General features: G+C 33.9%; 2 protein-coding genes and 1 pseudogene across 3 annotated transcripts; 2 read left to right on the top strand and 1 right to left on the bottom strand.

The window, feature by feature from the left end:
• Positions 1-202: 202 nt before the first annotated feature.
• On the bottom strand, positions 203-3,944 carry LOC145569968 (enoyl-[acyl-carrier-protein] reductase, mitochondrial-like; annotated as a pseudogene). The gene is made up of 10 exons (XR_014096358.1): positions 3,722-3,944; positions 3,539-3,636; positions 3,286-3,417; positions 2,572-2,715; positions 2,265-2,367; positions 2,088-2,187; positions 1,887-1,971; positions 1,726-1,804; positions 1,106-1,224; positions 203-550 (listed from the first exon to the last, which is right to left on the bottom strand). The product of XR_014096358.1 is annotated as an enoyl-[acyl-carrier-protein] reductase, mitochondrial-like (transcript).
• A 6,621-nt stretch (positions 3,945-10,565) lies between these two features.
• Positions 10,566-14,192, top strand: LOC145569966 (putative serine/threonine-protein kinase PBL7). The gene is made up of 5 exons (XM_081628937.1): positions 10,566-10,956; positions 11,674-11,954; positions 12,105-12,294; positions 12,406-12,797; positions 13,703-14,192. The coding sequence occupies exons 1-5, from the start codon at positions 10,824-10,826 to the stop codon at positions 14,018-14,020; spliced, it is 1,314 nt and encodes a 437-aa protein (XP_081485063.1). The 5' UTR covers positions 10,566-10,823; the 3' UTR covers positions 14,021-14,192.
• Positions 14,193-15,665: 1,473 nt separating this feature from the next.
• On the top strand, positions 15,666-21,325 carry LOC145569965 (uncharacterized). The gene is made up of 8 exons (XM_081628936.1): positions 15,666-15,814; positions 16,045-17,706; positions 17,803-17,992; positions 18,928-19,031; positions 19,137-19,239; positions 19,369-19,667; positions 20,234-20,539; positions 20,651-21,325. Exons 2-8 carry the CDS (start codon positions 16,054-16,056, stop codon positions 21,080-21,082), a joined length of 3,087 nt encoding a protein of 1,028 aa, XP_081485062.1. The 5' UTR covers positions 15,666-15,814; positions 16,045-16,053; the 3' UTR covers positions 21,083-21,325.
• Positions 21,326-22,896: the final 1,571 nt, after the last annotated feature.

Genomic DNA, 22,896 nt, shown 5'->3' with positions numbered 1-22,896 from the left:
AGTACATAAGAATCGAACTGTCTGAAAAATTAAGAATGGTAGGCAAATTATCCGACAGATGTAAAATTCAAACATATCTGAAGTTAATATCAGTAATACACTTAAAAATGTGTCTTATATTGTATATTAGCTGATCCATAAAATCTGGATATCAAACATTAATACTTTGTATAATTTAGGTTGCTTTGGTATCAAAACATTTGATCTTGAAGTCCCCTTTCCATTACACAGAGTAAAGACATTACTTTATTGATGGACAAGTTAAGCAATTGATATAAACTTAGAATTGTAGTATACTAAGAAGGGAGAGTTGACATATCAACAAGTATTCAAGATTTACAGTGCTAATTTAAAGATTAACTCAACTTTCATGAAACTGCCGCTGTCACTGAACTTCTCGAACAATTATTCTCGGATTAAATAACACTGCAACAGCACAAGCCAGCATAACCACAATCAAAAAATGAGGACTTGTTTAGGGTTGCTCCCCTGTTTACCAAGCGCCTTATCCAGAGCAATATGAAAATCTTTGAAAGGAACAAGTTCCATGCTGCAAGCAACAGATGCAAACAGGATTAAGAAGCATATAATCTAGAACAAGTGCAATTAAGCAGGATTGAATATTCCTAAATTCTCCCTCTACTCCATATTATTAAATACCAAAATTAGATTATCCAAAATTATCCTAGGATTGCATACATTATTCCCAAAATAAACTATTGACAGAGTTACTATATCTGTTAATAACTTGACATGGGGCCAAGTTGTGACTAGGGAATAGTATCCAAATTAAGTTGGTTTTATCAAAGTAAGACGAGCAAACTTAGGAATTATTCCTGTAAAATTCTCAGACAATTCATTTGCTCCTCGTGATAGCAGATAGCATTAGAAGAAAGAAAAGGACAAACAGCCAGCTTAAATGTCTAACATTTGCAGCAACTAGAGTTGGTAACAAGGGGGCAAATTCCTCCAAAAATATAGTATGGAAAGGTTAAGCTATCCAACTAAAATTTCTAACATCATATGTATAATGCAGCATAGATAATTTCACATTCAAAAACATTGAAAATTTATAACGTATATAATTCTGCAAAAGAAAACTTACTCATATTTTATCTTTCCATCACGCATCAGACCTAAAAGTTGATCAATCATAACTCTGCATTCATCAGCTTTATCTGAACTCATCCATTTCTGAAGCCAGAATCCCCTCAAAGAAAGATCCTAGAAATCCATGGAACAAAGGATATCATCAGCTAACAATATACCACCCATCATATTAGAAACTCAACACTGGTGACAAGGCGCATGATTAACTGTTTCATATTATTTGCAACAAATGAGTTTGCACATACTCCTAGGCAAAATTTTTCATGAGTGTTAAATGGAGAGAGAAAGATAGAGATGCATGTGATGAGGAGAAAGATAGGGAGAAATAACAACTTAAAAAGGAAAAAAAAAAAAAAAAAAAAACATTTGCTGTAAATATAAAGCATCCATTTTTGACAAATGTTACAAATAATATGAATTGGAGATAGTATTTAGCAGCAACATTTTTAAAAAACAAAATCATTAAACAGCAAAGATCAGTGAAAACTAGTTAAATGCAGATGATTCATTCAGACAGACTATATACTTAATACAATCACCTAACCAACTAAATTGGATCCTCACTTCTCACAACTCTCTCTGTGATGCAACACAACATCATAACCACAAATATACCTTGAAGATGAACGATGAAGTAGACACAGTAACAGGCTTTTTAGACATTCCACCATATGTCACCATAGTTCCTCCACTCCTGACAAACAGAAAATGTTGTAAATATCATCATAAGAGCAGAGAGACTTAACATTACAAAGAATCAAGTTGAATATTGAAACCTCAAAAATTTGAGAACCAAAGTAGCAGGCTAGCAGCATTTCCACCAACACAATTAAAACCCAAAGCTGGTTCAGGCAAAGATCCCTAGAAAGTTCAAATTCTTATAATTAACAAGCAGATATAATAGATGAAGAAGATCTTCAAACCGAAACGTATGAGGATCCAGTAACTATAAAGATTTTGATAGTGAAATAAATTACCAGCAAATCCTTCACTTTTTTCATGTCTAATTGGCTTTCGGTAAATACTTCATCTGCCCCAAGCTTCTTGAGATTTTCCTTTACTTCATCTGCCCCAGCCCTGAAGCAAGTGAAAGACTCGTGAAATTAAAACCAAACAGCATCATTTCAACACAGATCAATCTTTCACACTAGCACCTGTCTCTAATAATGTTGATGCTATGGACACCTTGAATTCGTGCAAGCTGAATGATGCACTGCCCGACCATGCTTGTTGCTCCGTTTTGCACAATTGCATCACCTGTTGATAGTTTAGCAAGATAAATAAAGTACTACTAATTTGGAAAGTGAACAAATTGCAGGTATTAATCATCACTAATTATATCTAAGGCTGCAGAGCTGCATACATCCAAACCATCCTAGACAAGTGACAAAAATTGTATAATTACTGAGTAGAGATATTTAAAATGCAAGATAATTAAAAAAAAAAAAAAGGTCAGGTTACCTGAATTCAGTTGGACGAAGTCTTTAAGCATTCTAAAAGCGGTCAGAGGATTGACAGTGACTGTGGCAGCATACTCCATAGGTGTGTCTTTGTTAATTTTGTGCCATACACTTTGCTCTTGTACGATATAGGATCGCCATGTTCCTGAGTAAAGCAACCAATGCAGCATAAGCAAATTGCCCCACAATGGATTAGCATGGGAAAACTAAAGCAATTAGCCAATTACACTTCCTCCCTCAGCATTGCAAGAAAAATCAGGTCAATAATTCTAGAATCATAATGTTGTAGTAGTTTTCATCTCCTCGGGTACTTTCCAACTTTCACAAATCAATATCATATACGCTATTCTTAATAGCACACGTAATGCGCACTGGGAAAGCACCTTGATCAGGGATCATACCAAGATAAAGTATGTTGGATAATCAAGCAAAATATACTATAAGCAAGCTATTGAGCAACTAACAATGTCATTATTCGGATCCTCGTGATGCTAGGTCCATTATAAACACGAATTCCAAGATAAGATGGGGCGTATATGATAAAACGTTCTTAATAGAAGTTGCCTCATATCTTTATGTGCAAAATTCACTCATAAACGTCTTATATTATACGAAAGTCCTACACTCGTATTAACTAACTATACTGCAATGCAAACCATGAAATGCAAATTAGAACCAAAAAAAAAAATTGATAATAAATTTGAAAGTTGAATACCAAAGGAAGGGGGAGAAGGAATAACCCAATCACCAGGGGAAATACCCTTAACATCAGACCCGACCGCGTAAACTTCTCCAACACCTTCATACCCTCCAACTGCCGGTGGCACAGGCCTTACTGGATAAACCCCTGTATCAAACATTCAAACAATTGCACAAAAATCTCATTCAAATCCCTAAAATAACCAAAACTAAACCAATCAAAATTCACAAAATTGCATCACAATATAATGCAGCAAGAATTTATGTACCTTCAATTCGATTAATATCAGAAGGATTGATGGGAGCAGCAAGCATTTTAACACAAACATCATTTGCTTTGATTTCAACCGGCGGAAACTCCACTATTCTGCAAATTTAAACCCTAGAAAAGTTTATGAGATGAATTGAGAAAGTGAAATGTAGTGAGGAGAGAGAAAGAGAGAAGGTGGGACCTGGTGAGTTGGTCAGGTGGACCATGCTGATCGTAAACCACCGCCATTGACGGCGGAGACATGATCGCGGCTGAGAAAGCGCAGACATAGTTCCGACGAAGAGGAAGTTGGTGTGAACCAAAGTGAAACGACGCAGTTTTGTAAGATGATCTTAGAGCAAGTAGCTTCATTACCGCCATTTTTCTTCACCTTTTTTCTGCAAGGTTAGCACTTTAGCTCTAGAAGACACAAGACTTATCAGTAAGACGACACGGTGTCGTTTTTCTTACCAGGGGAAAGTGAGAGTTTTTTTTTGTTTTTTTGTTTTTTTAAGAAGAAGTTGATTCATTAACCGATTTTAAATCATTTATGGAATTAAGGTCTTGTTGTTCTTGTTTATGGTTTTTTCATTAGCTTTTGGCTTCTGATTTGTTTATCTTGGTTAAACAGTTAAAAAAATTATTTGATAAATGACTTTTTTACTAGTTAAAAAGCCGGCTTTCATCAAATAAAAAAAATTAATACTTTTTGCGTCTCATAATATAGTTCATATTTTCCTATTTTTGAGATCCAAAATGTTGTTTTCTGTTTCATTTATGGATAGTATGTAAAAACTATTATACCCTCGCTTTTTTAACTTTATTCATTGCGCTTCCTAATTTACCCTTAAATTTTGTACATGCCTGATACTTTTTTTTCACTTTATCTCTCTAACTTTTGTCTATGATTGTACTTTTCACTTTTATTAATGTATTTCATCTACTTTCTTCTCCTATTTTTTAAATACCATGAAAAAACACAAACAAGAACTATATTATGGGAAGGAGGGAGTATGACTTTTGGCTTTTCACCTTTTAAATTACTTTCTTTTCCTTATTTTTTACTGATAATTAATAAATTTTTTATGACTGTGGATTATAAAAATTATGTATATTACAAAGATAATAAAATACTCCAATGTTGTTTGAAAAAAAATACACCAATGTCATTTTCATACAAAGCAAAAAGTGGCTAACCCCTAACTTTGTTGATATATAATTTTGCGAATTAATTTACTTAATATACTCGTAGTCTCATACTTGGCACTCTTTTTCTCTCACCTTTAATCGATATCTTAACATATTATTTTTGTACACCATATATAACAAGAAACAACCTAAGTGTTTTCTCTCTTTTACTTGCCTAAAAATGTTATGCCAAATTGCAAATGTTGCCAATAAATGTTGAATACTATTATATATTTTTTGAGATGATGATGGACGAATGCGATCGTAGGTGGTCAAAATGATACACGCATGGATGATATTAATATGGCCGAATTGGAGTAATGGGGATGGTGGTGGGGAGGGTGGTGGAGATGTGATTGGAGGTACTAAACGATGAGAAGATAAAAGGTGAGGAGGGCAAAATGATCAATTTCATTTTTCGTAATGTAATGTTATAGTAGTTCTATCATCTACTTAATGCATGTCTTCATCTCTTTTTTTTTTTTTTAAATTAAAAAAGACATAATTTCAAATTAATGTCCTCATCTAGCAATTCACAATTTTTTCTGACTATTTCATAATTTCATTTTTTTTTTTTTTGAAAGAGCATAATTTCAAATTTTTAATATATCGTTCAGTGTAAAATAAATTATGTGAAAATTAAACCCCCTTATCACAATTAAGATAAGTGGAAATAAAAAAATCATTCAAAAGTGTCAAAATAAGGAAAAACAAAAGAGAAATACAAATTTGAAATATCCCACAAATCCACAATATAGATTTGAGAATAAAATTGGAATATATATAGAACTATTGAAGCTTGTTTTATTACAAAGAGGTCATTGGTGTGACCACTATTTTATGCATTAAAATGGTCGGTGGCCGGCGGCCATTCTATACCACCGATAGCCACTATTATTTGACATCGGCTAACATTTGACTATAATTTTACACAATTAATTACTTGTATTTTCTTAATTGGTGGTCCTCATTTCTGTTCGATTTCTTGAAAAATGCATATTATTGGTTTGGGCCCACAAATTATAATATGAACCTAGGTTGGTGAATGTTTCACTTGGAACTTTGACCCATACGTTTTTTTTAAGTATGTCTATATGACCATAAATCTATGCCTAGGCCCATTTCTGTATTCTATTTACACAGATTTATGAATGAAAAAATAAAGTGACGCTTGGTTCAAAAGTGGTATGGATTTGGAATAATAAATGGGGTTAAGGTGGTATCGGGTTGAAACTTGATACTTTTTTTTAAGAAGAAGAAGAAAAGGGTTGGAACTTGATATTTAATACCATGTGTTTGGTTCAATTTTCGAATGGATTATCTCACTATTTTCTCCTTTTTATTTGATATCTAAGGGAATGGAATGAGCCTACCTACCCCCGAAGCCGCCCAAGGTTTCTAAACCCTATATCTCATGGGTTTCAGATATGAGTTTAAAATTCGTATTTTTAACAACCAAACATATGGTACGGGTTTTAGTCATTCTAAACCCATGCTTCATACTTATATTTCGCGAACCAAACGCCCTCTAAATAGGTAATAAAGAAAGAAATTAAGTATAATTTTTTTTTTATTATTTTTTACAAAAATTAAGTATGAGTTCTTTCAATAGTATTTTTATTTTTTTATAATAAGGAAAGATAAACAAGAAGTTAGAATAGTTTTCTCTCAATATTACCCTAACTTATTTTCAATAGTATTTTTCATACAACAAAGTTGATTAATTCTCTACTTGAAAACTGTCATTGCATAAGTAATTTGATTATGCAAGATGTCCTATGTCACAATTCTTATACTTTGACAGTATTCCTAGAATCCTAGGTCATAAGGAGTAGCCAAATCATTATATATTTATATTTGCATTCACAGCTCATAAATAACACTATAATGAATAAGGCATTGTTCACTTCACCTTAAAAAATAATATTAAGTAAATATAATTTTAATTCAGTAAAAATAATTTCAATATAGTAAAAATAAGTTCATTTCAATAAAATTCAGTATCTTTAAAGAAAAAATATAATAAGATCACCTATATAAATACTTTGTATGTATTTTATTTGCTTTCTTTTTATAAGTATATTTTTTTTTAATGGAGCCCTTGGTTTTATTGGTAGTAATGTAGTATAGGGCCTCCAAAATGTTTAAGTAAATCTTAGTATCATTTTGACCAGGTAAAAGTGAACCTTAATATCATTTTAACAGTGAACAGATTATAACTAAATATTGTATATTTTATAGTAAAAATTAATCGAAACACATCTTAAATACGATTCAACTTTGTTTTTCAACTCTAATAATGATGATAGAAATCAATTATGAAAGCCAATAAAGTTATTAAATTAACGTTTTAGTTTGGATGATAAACTAGTTAATGAGAGTTCGTTATTTAGCATTCCACTTAATTTGCAACAATCAAAACCCATTAGAAAGCGTGAATTGCTTGCTGAACTCAGCTTAGCTTGTCCCTTTCACAAATACAACATTGATACGAATATGAAAAAAGGTATATTCAAAAATCGATCAATGCCTTATAAAGTCATCCACCATTTATTTGATTTTAATGAATTTACACATTGACTATTATTTGCTTCACCACTAATCCCGAGATAATGATATAAAAGATAAATTAAATTATCATTAATTAATGTCACTTCTAGCTAATGTTACATACTATTTCTTGCTTATGTGTGTGCATCACAAAACTGAAAAAACGGCCGACCAATTTTTTTAGTGGCAAACTTTAATTAGTTATTAGCTCAACTAATCCTAAGTTTGTCATGAGAAATTACATGATAGGAGTATGAGTCATTTCTAAAGCTCTCGACATTCGACACGTGTAAAGTAGAGTGAGCTAATGCTATGACAATAAATCTAAACCGTCCATATGTTGAAACCTTGAAATATAATTTCTAGATTCCTTGTTAAACTTTATTTCACGTAAAGTAAAATTAATTAATTAATTAAGGTACTTTATAATAGCATGAGCTCGGCAATCTGCATGGTAATATTGTAGAAAATAAATGGTGAATTGGGTTATTGACACATGGCAAAATTAGGTGGTCGAAAAATTGGGGATTTAATTTTAAAAGATTAAATTTGTTTGAGTTGTTTCTTTCCAAACAAATCTAATCCGTAGCTTACAAGTTGGTGCACGATTGTTTGAGTGCTAATTAGTTAACCACGCCTATTGGATTTGATAAGGATTCTTTTAGTTTTCATTCGGTTTGTGACTTTAATTTAAGGGAAAACTATTTAATGATTCATTCAAGTAATAAATGGGGTATTTACTTATGTTAGTTACGTGGTTGTCTAGTCATACGTAGGAAATATCACTACTAGTGATGAAGTTGAAATTTTCAAAAAGTTTTCACCTACGTTGTAAAGACTAGAGGTTGTTGTTAAACAATTTAGTCAAGTAAACATTTCTTATTTACATTTTATGTCAACCAATTCCAAAAAAAACAATGAATTATCATTACGGAGTACTAAATTTTATGAGTAATGTGTCTTGCTATTAGTTGATGGCGTGTTAAATTGGGTTTATCGAAAAACAATGAAGTTAGACTTAAAAGATAAAGATATTACTACAATAATACATATATGCATATATGATGTTTAACTAATTTATAACAATGAGGTTTCTTCTAATGAATTGATAGTTTTGAGTTAGTAATTATTCTATAAGCTTTAACAATGTTATCAATATACACAATTTGATAGAAGAAGATCGATGTTGAATATGTTAGTTGCACTGACAATTAAATATGTGTAGCAAGTCGAAAAAGACTTGATGAACAATCATCATCTAAGCATCATGTACATTAAGGATTTTTTGTTTCTTAATCCACGCTATTTTCTTACAAATATAACGGTATCCATGTAAGGATAATATCATCTTTGAGGATTGACACCCATTTTAAGAATAACTACGATGTCTATGTGAAAGTAGTTATCCACTATATCACAAAGATCAAATCGACTTTGTGTAATCCACATCAACATGTCTTCACAACCAATCTAATTACACAATTTAAATTAATTATTCTATATGTTAATTTATGTTTATCAATTAATAAATTTTAATAAACCGACCTTCAATATTTATAAACATCGATATTTAAGTTAGGGTTTTGCTATACATAGCCCTAAGGGTTTTGCTATGCATTTTGATAATAATTATCCCATAAATAATATTATATTAAATTAATAATAAATTAAATTAATAATACTATAAGATTCCATTGAAAAAAGAAAAATACAATTAATGATATGAAATTGTTGATTCTTATGCATAGCCCTTAGGGCTATGTATAGCAAAACCCTTTAAGTTAATACTTAATTTTAAATTTTAATATCATATGAGTTACACATTAAAAAAAAAAAATAATAAAAAAAAAATAATCTTATCCAAACCGTCTCAGATTTCAAATATTTAAAATTAACAAAATGGATATCCAAGATGATAAATGGATTGCATTTTACACATTATCTTACTCAGCACCACATCATACTATTTGATTTATAGGTAGAAATCCATCACATAATTAAATTATATAGATGCAAAAAAATTACAGCTGTTAAAAGTGGAATACAGCTTGAAGGCAAAGAACATGAATATAAATTTACCGATCCAAAATTAAAAGCAATGAAAATGTGGATAACAGCTTCTTTATACGAGTAGTTATGTAAATGTTGGTCCAATTCCAACAACCCATCAGCTACAACGTAACAACCCTCACCGCGTTTTTCAGGAATTATACCCCAAACAGGGTTTTATTTTTGTAATTACGGAGAAACCTCTTCTTAATTGCATTTACTATTTTATCCTTCCCTATTTCCAGTACGTGGCACGCAACCAGCGGCGCTACCAAACTCAACCGTGTGGTTTCTGTAGGAGAACTCAGTCAAAGTGTCCAAATTTTAGATTTCTTTTTCTCATGAAAATGCTATTTTAATTATTATTGTAATTTATACAAAAATGGTTCCACCCTCATTAAATGACAAAACTGACTTTTTTATTTCAAAGCGTGATGAATATTAACCACTTAATATTAATATATGAAGTACGGAGTGTTTCATAAAAATAATTTTCTAATATATTTTTAAAATGCATAAATATTTACAGAGTATGTAAGAAATGTATCATATTTCAATCTATTCATAAAATAAATTTTTTTATAAGATAAATAAGACACAAACGTGTGGAAGAATACATAGTAAATTATTTTTTTTTAAAAATATAGACTTAATTATTCACACCAAATGCAATTTCTTTTTTTTTTTTTTTGAAAGAAAATGCAATTTCTTTTAATTATAATGTAACATTTTTATTTTGTGGGAGAAAAGTCTTTTACAACATATAATGATAGATGATTTTTCATACTTGTTTTATTCAAGTTCTTTTCATTTTGTTTTTTTTTTGTTGAATGTATCAAAATTCTTCGTACTTTTTTTTGAAAGTAAATTTGTGGTAAGTTGTATTCATGTAATTCTAATTTTTTTTCTTTTCAAAACTTGTTTTTTGTAAAACAATAAAGGAAACAAAATACACACTTTATAAAATATTGCGCTATAATTTTTATACTATTAATTAATTACGAAATATTTCGTGATTGTGATTATTAAGTTGAAAAAAACCAATAGGAGTTTTAAAAATGATAACCATTTCAAAATTTGAAATATGTTTACATGTTCTTTTTTTTTTTTTTTTTTTTTTTTTTGTAACAATGAAATATGTTTACATTATTACACCCTAAATATAAATATTTTATGTGTCAAAAATGAAATACTCCGTATTTGTCTACTGTACATTACCAAACCCCAACACTCTCTGCCTTGTCTTACACCCAAAAAAATTAAAAGCAAAAACAAAAATAAAAAAGGAAAGCAAAACACAGATAAAAAGAAAAGGAGAGAGAAAAAGAAAGAGAAAAATTGTCAATTTTTATTTTTTTCATTTTTGAACAACTGAAGAGGGGCGGGTGCTTTGCTTGTTGTTAGTCACCCTCCTCTAAATTTTTTCCCCAAATTTTCTCAAAATTTTTTGATTGGGTTGTTTGTTTCTTGTAAATTTGACAAAAGAACAGAGAATCAAAGAACAAAGGAAGAAGAAGATGGGTTGTTTTTTTGGTTGTTCTGGAAATTCTAACAAGAAAAAGCGATCAGAAAACCCTAATCATAATCCTAAAGATTTTGTCAATTCTAATTTTAAGAATAAAGCCCAGGATCGTACATCTTCTACTGCAGGTAATCTAACTTTCCCAAATAAATAATTTAAAAATTTCTGGGGTTTTGAGTTTTTGTTTAATTTTCTGGATACATTGATTAATTTCGTTGAATTTTGATCATTTAATGTGAACCCATCTTTTCTTTTCATCAGAATTCACATCAATTGTACTTCAATCAACTGAAATGGGTTTGAATTTTGGGTTAATTTCATCCTTATTTACAGGGGAATTTGATGTTGTATTCATTTAATCAATTTGTTGATTCATGTTGATTTTCTGCAAAATGTAACAACCCAAATTCAATTTTCTTTTTCGAAATTTAAATTTTTCAAATTTTTTTTTCTTGTATAGTGAATAGTTGGGTGGTTAAATTTGATTAATTTTCTGAGTTTGTATTATTTAATTCTGAGTAGGTTCATGTTAATAATAATCTGATGTTGATTGTTTGTACTTCATCTGTTCATCATGCATGCTTAATTCTTTCATGATGATTGTCATGTCAATACGTAGTCTTTCATGCCCATGTTCTTACAGTGTTATACGTTTCTTATTGCTCATTTCTTTGACTTTTACCCCTCAATTTATCATTACTCTTTTTACTAAATTATTACGGAGTAGGCTATAATAATTACCTTAAAGAATTTTTCACTTTTCATTTTATTTTTTAATGCATGTTAAATTTCACACTATTTGGTATTATTGTCTAGTAGTACTTAGTTTTGATGTGGTTTTATAGACGAATCTGCTGCTAAGCAACAATTGGACTCCAGGAGGGATGTTAATGCAAGGAGGGAGGAGGCTAGGGAAGTGACTGTTCCGTCTTCGGATGCTAGACCGACGGATGGTAGGGTGTCGGGTGTGACGGATGTTACAGTCGAAGGTGACCCTAGTAGGTCCAAGGCGCGGACATTTACATACCAAGAGCTCGTGGATGCAACCAATAATTTTCGATCAGGCTTCCTAGGCGAGGGTGGCTTTGGCAAAGTGTATAAAGGGAAATTATTGGATACTAGTGAGGTCGCTTTGTTAATCTTGTTCTTTGGATACGTTAGATGCTAATTTTTGTATTTTTTTGTAAGCTCTGATTCATTTTAAACTACAGTTTATATGCCTGAAATGGCGGATGATGGTAGTTTCTTGGAGTAACATATGCCTTTTCTGATACAGGTGGTTGCCATCAAGCAACTTGATCGTAATGGAGTACAGGGCATCAGGGAATTTGTTGTTGAAGTGGTGACGCTTAGTCTAGCTGATCACCCTAATCTTGTGAAATTAATTGGGTACTGTGCTGAGGGTAATCAGAGGTTGTTGGTGTATGAGTACATGCCACTAGGATCCTTGGAAAGCCATCTACATGGTACATACGCGCTTCTGTGTGATTTTTTTTGGCTACAAGTAGACCTTCTCTGGCAATTTTTTTTCATATCCTAATGCATTTTTTGTATTGCCTTGATAATGAATGCTGCAGACCTCCGAAATAAGCAGAAGGCTCTTGATTGGAACACAAGGATGAAAATAGCTGCTGGGGCGGCTAGGGGCTTAGAATATTTGCATGACAAGATGGAGCCACCTGTAATATACCGTGATTTGAAATGCTCAAATATCTTGCTTGGCGAGGGCTATCATGCTAAACTGTCGGATTTTGGGCTGGCCAAAGTGGGTCCAGTTGGAGACAATACTCATGTATCGACTCGGGTGATGGGTACATATGGTTATTGTGCACCAGATTATGCAATGACGGGTCAGCTGACTTTTAAATCAGATATATACAGTTTTGGTGTTGTTTTATTGGAGCTTATCACAGGAAGAAAAGCAATTGATAGCACAAAAGACGGGCGCGAACAGAATCTGGTTGCTTGGGTAAGATTGCTGTTTCATATGTTAGATTGGTCTATTGTTACTTGAGCCTTTTGTTGCTTTCATGTGATTTTGTTTTTGTTAGAGATGTTGCTTGGCTGTGAAGTATTACCTTGTTGCTAACTTTAGTTGTATCTGATTTGGGTTGACCTTAGTCTAAATTGGCTGATTATATTGATTATGTTTTCATTAGCTTACTGCTTGCCCTGAGGTTCGATATCTTAGAGTTTGAGAGCAAAGTTAGTGATTATAATTAAAATCTTAGTCCAGATTCGTTTACTAAATATGTAGTGTTATAATTAGAAGTTCCATGTCTTTTAGAGGTTAATGCTTTTCTTTAAATCCATTAATTATTGTTTATGATTGATGATTCTATTCTATGTCAGGGCCTGCTTTTACTGTCAAATTATGTGTTGTTTGAATCAGGGCTTATCTCAAACTATGGGCTGCTAGTGTCTGGCTTATGGAATATGGAAATAACAATTAAGCTTTGTTAAATTGCCTTGAATTTTTGTGCATCTCTAGTAATTAGGTTGTATATTTACAATTATAGGTCACATGGCTGCAGTTCTGAAGCTCTTTTGGTAATTTACTAAGGTGCCCAAAGGGCTTACCCAACCCGCTTCCCTTCTGTGTTTGGTTCTAGGAAAGTTTGGAAATTCTTCTCTGTTGCTTAGTCAACACTCAATATTTATCTCTTTTATCAGCACAATTGGAATCGTTGTATATTTGTTCGAAATACTGGATGTGCTATGATAATGCCCTGTTGCAGATTTTTTAAAGACTAAGCTTCACCATACAAGGAGTGAGATAACTTTTCTAAGTTAATTTTGTTGACACTGCTTTATATCTATCTGGCCTGGACTTTGGCGCTTCTAGTTGGCTAACATATTTTGTATTGCTTGCAGGCGAGACCATTGTTCAAAGACAGAAAGAAATTTCCTCAAATGGCAGACCCAGCACTTCAAGGTCAATATCCCTCAAGAGGATTGTATCAAGCTCTTGCAATCGCTGCAATGTGTGTTCAAGAGGAACCTTCTAAAAGGCCTTCTGTATTTGATGTGGTCACTGCTTTAAATTACCTTGCTTCTCAGAAGTATGATCTTGAGGTACATACTCCCCACCATCAAAGAACCCCATCTTCCTCCAACAATAAAAAAGATTACAGTAATAGTAAGAAGCCTGAAGCTGAAGACAGCCGAAGTGAGAATGATTCAGAAGACTAGAAGATGGAATAATCAAATGACGTATATCCAGTAATCCAGTATAGTTCTTGCATATTGAAAGATTTTTTTTTTTTGATATTGTTCATACAAGTGGGCGCTCTGTTATCGAATTTTGTAACGCTCAGATAACAGGTGTGACTTCAACAATATTGACAGGACCGGAGTTTCTCCACCTCATCCGCTCTGCTGTGTACATGTGAGATGTGGATCGATCTTTTTCTATTCGGGTTTTTTGTATGTAAGAATTAAGATACCTATACCGTAGGTAGTTGTCTTAGAGAAAAATTAGTCATCATCAATAATAACGATTGTAGTTCTAACATCATGTTTCTCCTTTGTTTTGTCATCTAGTAACTAGTCCTTCCTGATATTGGCATCTGCATATTTAAGTGAATGGTGATTTGAATAATAGGTGATGGAGTATAATATGGAGAAAGTATATAAATTGGAGCAGTAATGCAGTTTGAAGGGTCGCGACCCTTAACATGTTCAGATCCAGGAGAAGGATGGTAATTGCGGAAGTTTTTTGTACTGTAATTGTGGAAGTTTTTTTGCATCGTTAATTTGTAAGTGAAAGTTATGGATGGTAATTGCGAATTCTTTTGCACTGTAATTGTGGAAGGTTTTTGCATCATCATTGAAAATTCTTAGGAGCGATGTTTGTTGCATACTTGCCCAATAACAATGATAAGCATTTGCAAAACTTTTAACTATTTTTTTTTTTTTTTTTGAAAGACTTACAATCTTTGTTACTTGTATTAGTTGGTACTCCTTCAGTTCCTTCTCCAAATACTTGTCCAATATTAATTTTATATGGGCTACTTTGTTAACTTTTAGTTTAGTGAAATTGATAAGAGATATAAGTAATGAGTAAATATGTGATCCTCATGATTAAAATAGCAATGAGATACGAGTAATCTTTTAAGGACAAATTTTAATAGAATATGGACAAATAATAAGAGATAAAAGGAGCACGAGTAATTAGTAGTACCAAATAAGTGACAATTAACATTTTTTTTTTTTTGAAACCAAGTGACAATTAATATAAGTATACGGTAAAAAGGAAATGAGTCAAAACAATACAAATACTTAGGCCTTGTTTGGGTGCACATTTGTAATGGAGGAAATACAAATTCATGGGAAGTGGATTTATGAGTTGTTTGGTTAACACTTAAGTGGAAAGTTAACAAACTCATACAATTAACAAACTTATACAATTCTACACTATGCTAGTTTGCAACTGTATTTATAATAAAATTTAGGTGACCGTCAGCTGTTGTTAAAATCGCAAAGGTAACACTATCTGTATAATTGTATGGTTCACACTTCACATGATAACTTGTAATTGACTTATGTTACCATACTTTCCTTTCGTTTGTTGTAAACTTAGTTCAATTAATGTAATTTTAGCCGTTATCAAAATTTTTTTTAAAAAAAATACCAAAAAACTTACAAACAAATTATACAAGCTTTAGTGTGTGAACATAGTATTTGAGAAATGAGAGTGTAAAGTTAAACTAACACTCGATACTTTTTAAAACTGGTTTACTCTAAACCCTTAAAGGTCTGCTCAGTTCCGTAATTGGACGATAGTATAAAGACTCAACCCATTTATTTATTAGACGGATCTAAGCATCATTTAACCCATCAATAACTGTGGCGGGTCATAGGGATCCTAGGCGTCCAACCCATTGAATTGCTGTATTGAAGCGCATTCAACGTTCTCCATTGAAGCGCAGTTGCCGTTCTCCGTTGAATCTAGTTCTTGTATCCCTGATTGAAGCAGCTTCTGAGGTAAGTTGTTTGTATTTGTTATCATCATATCAATTTCACAATCTAGGGTTTATTTTTGCTCTAATCTAATTTAATTATCAGTGCTTTAACTTTAGGGTTCGTAAATATATTGGTTCTAAATTCTTAGATTATGAAACATCATAACCAAAAGATGATTGAATATCCCTAAAATTCTGAGATAATTGAATCAAATTTGGTTGCTAATGTATTGCACAACACTTAAATGTTAGGGTTCAACTATGAAATCAGAGCTCTTTTCCGCTCATGTTAGGCATGTCAGTGAGAATGATGGGGGAGATAAGTATAGGGAGAGGAGGAGAGGAAGTGAGAGGCGAGAGCGGGGGCAGGAGCAACCGCGGAGAAGGGTGGAGGAGGAAGGAGATGGGAATAGGAAGAGACGGGATGAAAGAGAAAGGAATGAACTTGGAGGGAGTGATTCAGAGAATTCTGATAAAGAGAGGGATAGGAAGAGAAGTGAGAGGCGAGAGGAATCGAAGAGAAGGGTGGAGGAGGATGGAGATGGAAATAGGAAAAGAAGAGATGAAAGAAATAGGAATGGACGTGGAGGGAGTGATTTAGAGAGCTTTGATGAAGAGAGGGATAGGAAGAGAAGTGAGAGGCAAGAGCAGGAGCAGGATCGACCCAGCAGAAGGGTGGAGGAGGATGGAGATGGAGATAGGAAGAGAAGGGATGGAAGAGAAAGGAGTGGGCATGGAGGGAGTGATTCAGAGGGTTCTGATAAAGAGAGGGATAGGAAGAGAAGTGAGAGGCGAGAGAGGGAGCAACCTAGGAAGAGATCCGATGTGGAAGAAGATGGAGACGAGGAGATTAAAAGGAAAAGAGATAGCAGGGAGAAGAATAGGCGCCTAGAGAATGATTCAGAAAGTTCTGGTGACGAGAGGGATAGGAAGAGAAGTGAGAAACGAGAGCAAGAGAAGCCTAGGAAAAGGTTGGATGATGATGAAGCTGGTGATGGGAAGAGAAGTGATAATAATGGACGTCAAGAGAATGATTCAGGGAGTTCTGACGAAGAGAGGAATAGGAAGAAAAGTGAGAAACGAGAAAAGGAGCAACATGGGAAGAGGTTGGATGACAAAGAAAAAGATGACAAGGAAATAGTCATTGTAGGCAGGCATGGTAGAAGAAGGAATGAAAAAAACAGCAGGATTGGGCGTCAAGGGAGTGACTCAGAAAGCTCTGGTGGGGACAGACGACGGGATAGGGAGAGACGCAGACGTGAAAGAGAGAGGAGAAGGCACCGATATGACTCGGATGATTCTTTGGATTCTGATGGGCGTAGAAAGAGGCATAGCATGCGGAGGAGTGATCGAAGAGAGGATAGGACTAGCAAACAAACCCATGATTTTGAGGAAGGGGAAATAAGATCTAGGAGGGAAAGGAATGAGAAAGTGTTTGAGTCAAAGCAAGAAGGCAGGAATGTGATTGGGGAAGAGCCTGCAAAACCACAAACACAGTCTACTGCAGCAAATATGAATCCAGGTGGTGATCTTAGTACCCTTGGCAGGACTGGAGGAGTTTACATCCCACCATTTAAGTTGGCTCGAATGATGAAGGAAATTGAGGACAAAAGCAGTGTGGAATATCAGCGTTTGACATGGGATGCCCTTAGGAAGAGTATCAATGGTTTGGTAAACAAAGTGAATGCCATTAATATCAAGAACATTATTCCAGAATTGCTTGGTGAGAATCTGATCAGGGGAAGGGGTCTGTTTTGTCGATCATGCATGAAGTCCCAAATGGCATCACCTGGTTTTACTGATGTTTTCGCTGCTCTGGTTGCCGTGGTTAATACCAAGTTCCCTGAAATCGGGGATCTTCTTTTAAGGAGGATTATTCTACAGCTAAAGAGAGCTTACAAGCGCAATGATAAGGTTTGTATGATTATTACCTCTTTCCAATGCCATTTATAATTAGTTGTTTTCATTGCTCATTTATAGAGTTCTAATCTGCTCAAAATCCATTTACAGCCTCAACTGATGGCTGCTGTTAAATTCATAGCTCATCTTGTGAACCAGCAAGTTGCTCATGAGCTTGTTGCTTTGGAATTGCTCACCATTCTGTTGGAGCAGCCTACTGATGATAGTGTTGAGGTTGCAGTTGATTTTGTCAAAGAATGTGGCTCCATTCTTCAAGACCTTTGTCCCAAGGGTCTTCATGGTTAGTTTACTTGTGACTTGCAATTTTCATTGTTTTCAACATGATTCATTTTTCTGTATCCTTCCATATTGCTTCTTTTGTTTGTTACACTTAGAATCTCATAGCTGCCATATAGTTAAATTAGTACCTAAAAGAGTATATGAGTGAGAGTTGAGTACTTGAGTACCCATTTTTGATACTTAAGACCTTTGTCCCAAGGGTCTTCATGGTTAGTTTACTTGTGACTTGTTTTTTGAAATTTTCGTTGTTTTCAACATGATTCATTTTTCTGTATCCTTCCATATTGCTTCTTTTGGTTTTTGCGCTTAGAATCTCATAGCTGCCATATAGTTAAATTGTTACCTAAAAGAGTATATGAGTGGGAGTTGAGTACTCGAGTACCCATTTTTGATACTCAAGACCTTTGTCCCAAGGGTCTTCATGGTTAGTTTACTTGTGACTTGTATGTGACACTACCTCTGTTTTTTGAAATTTTCGTTGTTTTCAACATGATTCATTTTTCTGTATCCTTCCATTTTGCTTCTTTTGTTTGTTACACTTAGAATCTCATAGCTGCCATATAGTTAAATTAGTACCTAAAAGAGTATTTGAGTGGGAGTTGAGTACCCATTTTTGATACTTAAGACAGTGAAGCATTTATCATGATGTTAGTTCCTATTCATCTGTATGTTCTGCTATGTTTAAGTCAGATGAACGTTGTATGGTTTGTCCAAAGTGGAAAAATGCACAAAATCATTTTTTAAGCAAGTTTTGTAATTGACTAATTGTGCATCTTCTTTGGATCTGACTTTTCAATTACTTTGCTTTGCCAATTTTTCTTCGGTCTTCACACTGTCCCATCTCATTTATTTGTTTGAATTTTCAGGTATTTTTGAACGTTTTCGAGGAATTCTTCATGAAGGAGAGATTGACAATTTATTTGTTTGAATTCTCAGGTATTTTTGAACGTTTTCGAGGAATTCTTCATGAAGGAGAGATTGACAAAAGGGTTCAGTTTCTGATTGAAGGCCTGTTTGCCATTAGAAAGGCTAAATTTCAGGTCTGGTATTATATATAACTTATGATGGCATGTTTACTTGTTTGAATTATCAATAATGCTGGAGTAGTGAAGCTTTTGGCCTTTTGGGGTTATTTGGATCTGCAGGGGCATCCAGCTGTGCGGCCGGAACTGGATCTTGTGGACCCAGAAGATCAGCTTACTCATGAGATGTCACTGGAAGACGAGATAGATCCTGAGACTGGTCTTGGTATTTGAACTATTCTCGCTATAATTATTCATGATTTCTGCATGTATTAACTTCAACTAAATTGATTAGCAATGTATCATTCTTGTTAGCGATTCTTAGAACTGTTATCGTGTTTATATGCAATTTCAGACATTTTCAAACAAGACCCTAATTTCGTGGAAAATGAGAAAAAGTACGAAGAGTTGAAGAAATCCATACTAGGAGATGAGTCAGAGGTCGAGGATGGATCTGATGCTGGGTCTGATGATGACGAGGACGATGAAGAAGAGGATGAAGATGAAGAAGAGCAGCAGATGCAGATAAAAGATGAAACAGAAACCAACCTTATAAATCTTCGAAGAACTATATATTTAACAATAATGTCCAGTGTAGATTTTGAAGAAGCTGGCCACAAGCTGTTAAAAATCAAACTTGAGCCTGGGCAAGAGGTATGCAATTCTTCTCTTTAAATTCCTCTACCAGATTTTCGTACTGCGTTGAATTTTGCTCCATTGCGTCAGATTCTGCTTTTGGAACTTGATCTAAAATTTTGTTTCTCTGATAGTTTTGGAAGATCCTTTTCTTTGTACCCTTTTAACATTTCACATATTTTGTGTAACTTTCCCTGAAACATTATTTGCACACCCTATCAGAGATATTCTCTAGACCCTCTACTTGTTATTTTATCCAGGCTCTAATGTATTCTTCGTGCTGCTCCAAATGCCAATGATGCATATTAATTTGTTATGAAGTTAGTATTATATCTGATTTTCCCTTTGTTTGCCGTTCTGAATCTGTCAATGAAGTTTAATTTCCTACTGCTCTTGCCTTTATGCTGTGGGCTTTTGGCTACCATTTTAAAAAAGGTTTTTGGGTTGCATGTAGCACTTCCTTTTTCTTTATGCTGGTTTTATTTGCCTGTGGCATCTGTCTTTGGGACTTCTGCTTCTGTGTGCTCTTAGCTCTTTGTTGTAAGCTGTTACTATGTGAAACTTATCTCAAATTGTTGCTGCAGATGGAGTTGAATATAATGTTACTGGAGTGCTGCAGCCAAGAGAGGACATATCTCAGATATTATGGTCTTTTGGGCCAACGGTTTTGTATGCTTAACAAAGTGTATCAGGAAAATTTTGACAAATGCTTTGTTCAGCAATACTCCATGATACATCGACTTGAGACCAACAAATTACGTAATGTGGCCAAATTCTTTGCTCATTTGCTGGGCACTGATGCTCTTCCTTGGCATGTTTTAGCTTACATTCGTCTGACTGAAGAGGACACAACTTCTTCATCTCGTATCTTCATCAAAATCCTTTTCCAGGTATCGTAATATATGACACTTATTTCTTATAAAGATTTATAGTATTGTGTTCTCTATGGATGTACTTCTGCTTGATTGTTCAAGTAATTTTAAAAAAATCATTTAATGCAGGAATTGTCTGAGCACCTTGGTATCCGGTTACTCAATGAACGGCTAAATGACCCAGCAATGCAGGACTCCTTTGATTCAATTTTCCCTAAAGATAATCCCAGAAACACACGTTTTGCAATCAACTTCTTCACATCCATTGGGCTTGGAGGAATAACAGAGAACTTGAGAGAGTACCTGAAGAACATGCCACGTTTGATAATGCAACAACAGAATCCAGAGCCGGAAGTGCCAGAAGATGAATCTGATTCTGGTTCCGGTTCTGATTCCGGTTCAAGTTCAAGTTCAAGTTCATCAGGCTCGGAGTCCTCTTCTGCTGAATCTGATTCTAGTTCTGATGCAAGTTCATCAAGCTCAGACGATAATAGGCGTAATAAAAGGAAGAAGAATGACAGCGGTGGTGGTAGACATAGGAAACGGAGGAAGGGAGACTAGGAAACACAGTGAAACCTCCTCTTCCCTCTCAGGTCTTCTTGTATTGGAGAAACAAGTTTTACGACTTTTCCTTAGTCTCCGTCAAATGTAGGTGGCACTATGTAAAAATGGAAACAGAATTTCTACTTGCATAGCTGATAAATTTTATTGAAGGTTTTGTAATTGTTTGGTCCAATTTGTCTCAATTTTTTGTTGTTGAAATTTCATGTTATTTATTTATTTATTTATTTATTTTTGACACTATATTTTGGGTTTCTTTCTTTCTTTTTATTACCTAATCTGAAGAACCTTTTTTTTTTTTTTTTTTTTTTTTTTTTTTTTTTTGGGGAAGTTAGAGGATCAGAGATCAATAAAAGTAGTTAACAAAATTATTCGAGATAATATATTGTACAAATTTACATTAGTTAATAATAATATTGTATCTAGTCTCTTCACTAATTTTCTTTAAATTTTTCACTCGTCTTCTCTTAACTAATATTTCTTTTTTTTACAGCTCTTAACTAAATATCTTAGATGCAGATAAAGCTTGGAGTGGGCAGATGCAGTAAATTCCGAATGAAAACCAAGGTAAACTTTCCCGCCAAAAATCTGTTATGAAAAGTAACCAACTAAAGCCCACTCTAACCAACTAACTCACTTTAGCTCCTCCACCTTTTTTTTTTCTCTCTCCTCCATTTCTGAGTTCACAGCAAAAACCCATTTTCTCTCTCTAAATCAACCCATTTTCTCTCTCTAAATCGGAAGCCATGGAAAGGAAAGCTTTGAGAGGAGGGAATTCATCACCAAATTCAGAGGAGCACATCATCCATATCCCAAATCTTGATGCTGAACAAACAGAGGAACAACATTCGCCATTGTTGTCTCAGTCTCAGATTCTGCAGCTGCCTCATACTCCTCCGAGACGAAGGGTTCTTCCTAATTCCAATTTCGATCCCAACCCCACCACTCTTCCTCCTGCCCTCATCAACAACCACCATCACCGCAACAACTATCGCCGTCTCTGGGCTTTTCGTCTTCGTCGTTTTTTTGGGTCTTCCTGGGTTCTCCATTCTATTCCTGTCATCATCATCCTCTGTTTTTTCCTCCTCTGGTGGTTCTCCAACCCAGGTATGTTCAAGTTTTGATTTCTATTTTTGCAGAAAGTCAATTGCTCTGTTTTTCTGCGTTTTCTTGATGAATTTAGCTGGGCTTGTTATTTCTGGTCTTTGTTGTTTTTTAGTTCTTTGATTGCTCAATTATCTGATTCTTGTTTCATCTTTCATATCTCTGTTGATTGTTTTTTTTTTTTGATCAATTGTCTTTTATGTTTTCTTGATTATTATGGCTTCTTTCTGTAAATTTCTGGGTAGAATATGAAGTAATTATATGAATGAATTTTAATTCGGGTTTGCAGTAATGCCAATTGGGTAGACAACCAAAAGTGAAAAGAAATCAATTAATGGGTCATTTTTGCACTTTGAATTCTACTTTTCCATATTCATATATTAATTCATGGATATAAATTATTTTTCCATTGTTTGAAATCATTAATATACCACATTTCCAGACTCGTGTTTAGTTGATTGGTTTAGTACGGTAATCGAAATTCTAGTGTTATGTCATCTTGTTTGGTTTTATAAAAATCTGACAAGTATGATATTGTTTGGATCAATGTAGTGAATTTGGCAATCAGGGATGGCAGGTTCATGCAAGAACATTCCTCTACTGTAAGGCCTTTTTCTCTGAATGACACTGACCTTAATCTGAGCCGGATGACTATGTTGGCAGTAGCTACTTTGCCAGATCCCAACATTGAGCTCATGCTGTCGGTGATC

Source organism: Chenopodium album, chromosome 12 (genome assembly GCF_948465745.1).
Source record: "Chenopodium album chromosome 12, dcCheAlbu1.1, whole genome shotgun sequence".
NCBI classification, from domain to species: domain Eukaryota; kingdom Viridiplantae; phylum Streptophyta; class Magnoliopsida; order Caryophyllales; family Amaranthaceae; genus Chenopodium; species Chenopodium album.
Note: the sequence above shows the minus strand (reverse complement) of the source record. Positions and strands in the feature narration are given on the sequence as shown.

What these genes read in the sequence shown, in the direction of transcription:
- LOC145569965 (XM_081628936.1), top strand. Translation starts at nt 16,054, where the DNA reads ATGAAATCAGAGCTCTTTTCCGCTCATGTTAGGCATGTCAGTGAGAAT. An exon ending in AACTTGAGCCTGGGCAAGAG is followed by an intron (nt 19,668 to 20,233) that starts GTATGCAATTCT and finishes TTGTTGCTGCAG; the next exon opens with ATGGAGTTGAATATAATGTT. An exon ending in TCATCAAAATCCTTTTCCAG is followed by an intron (nt 20,540 to 20,650) that starts GTATCGTAATAT and finishes CATTTAATGCAG; the next exon opens with GAATTGTCTGAGCACCTTGG.
- LOC145569966 (XM_081628937.1), top strand. Translation starts at nt 10,824, where the DNA reads ATGGGTTGTTTTTTTGGTTGTTCTGGAAATTCTAACAAGAAAAAGCGA. An exon ending in CTTGGAAAGCCATCTACATG is followed by an intron (nt 12,295 to 12,405) that starts GTACATACGCGC and finishes TGAATGCTGCAG; the next exon opens with ACCTCCGAAATAAGCAGAAG. An exon ending in AACAGAATCTGGTTGCTTGG is followed by an intron (nt 12,798 to 13,702) that starts GTAAGATTGCTG and finishes TATTGCTTGCAG; the next exon opens with GCGAGACCATTGTTCAAAGA.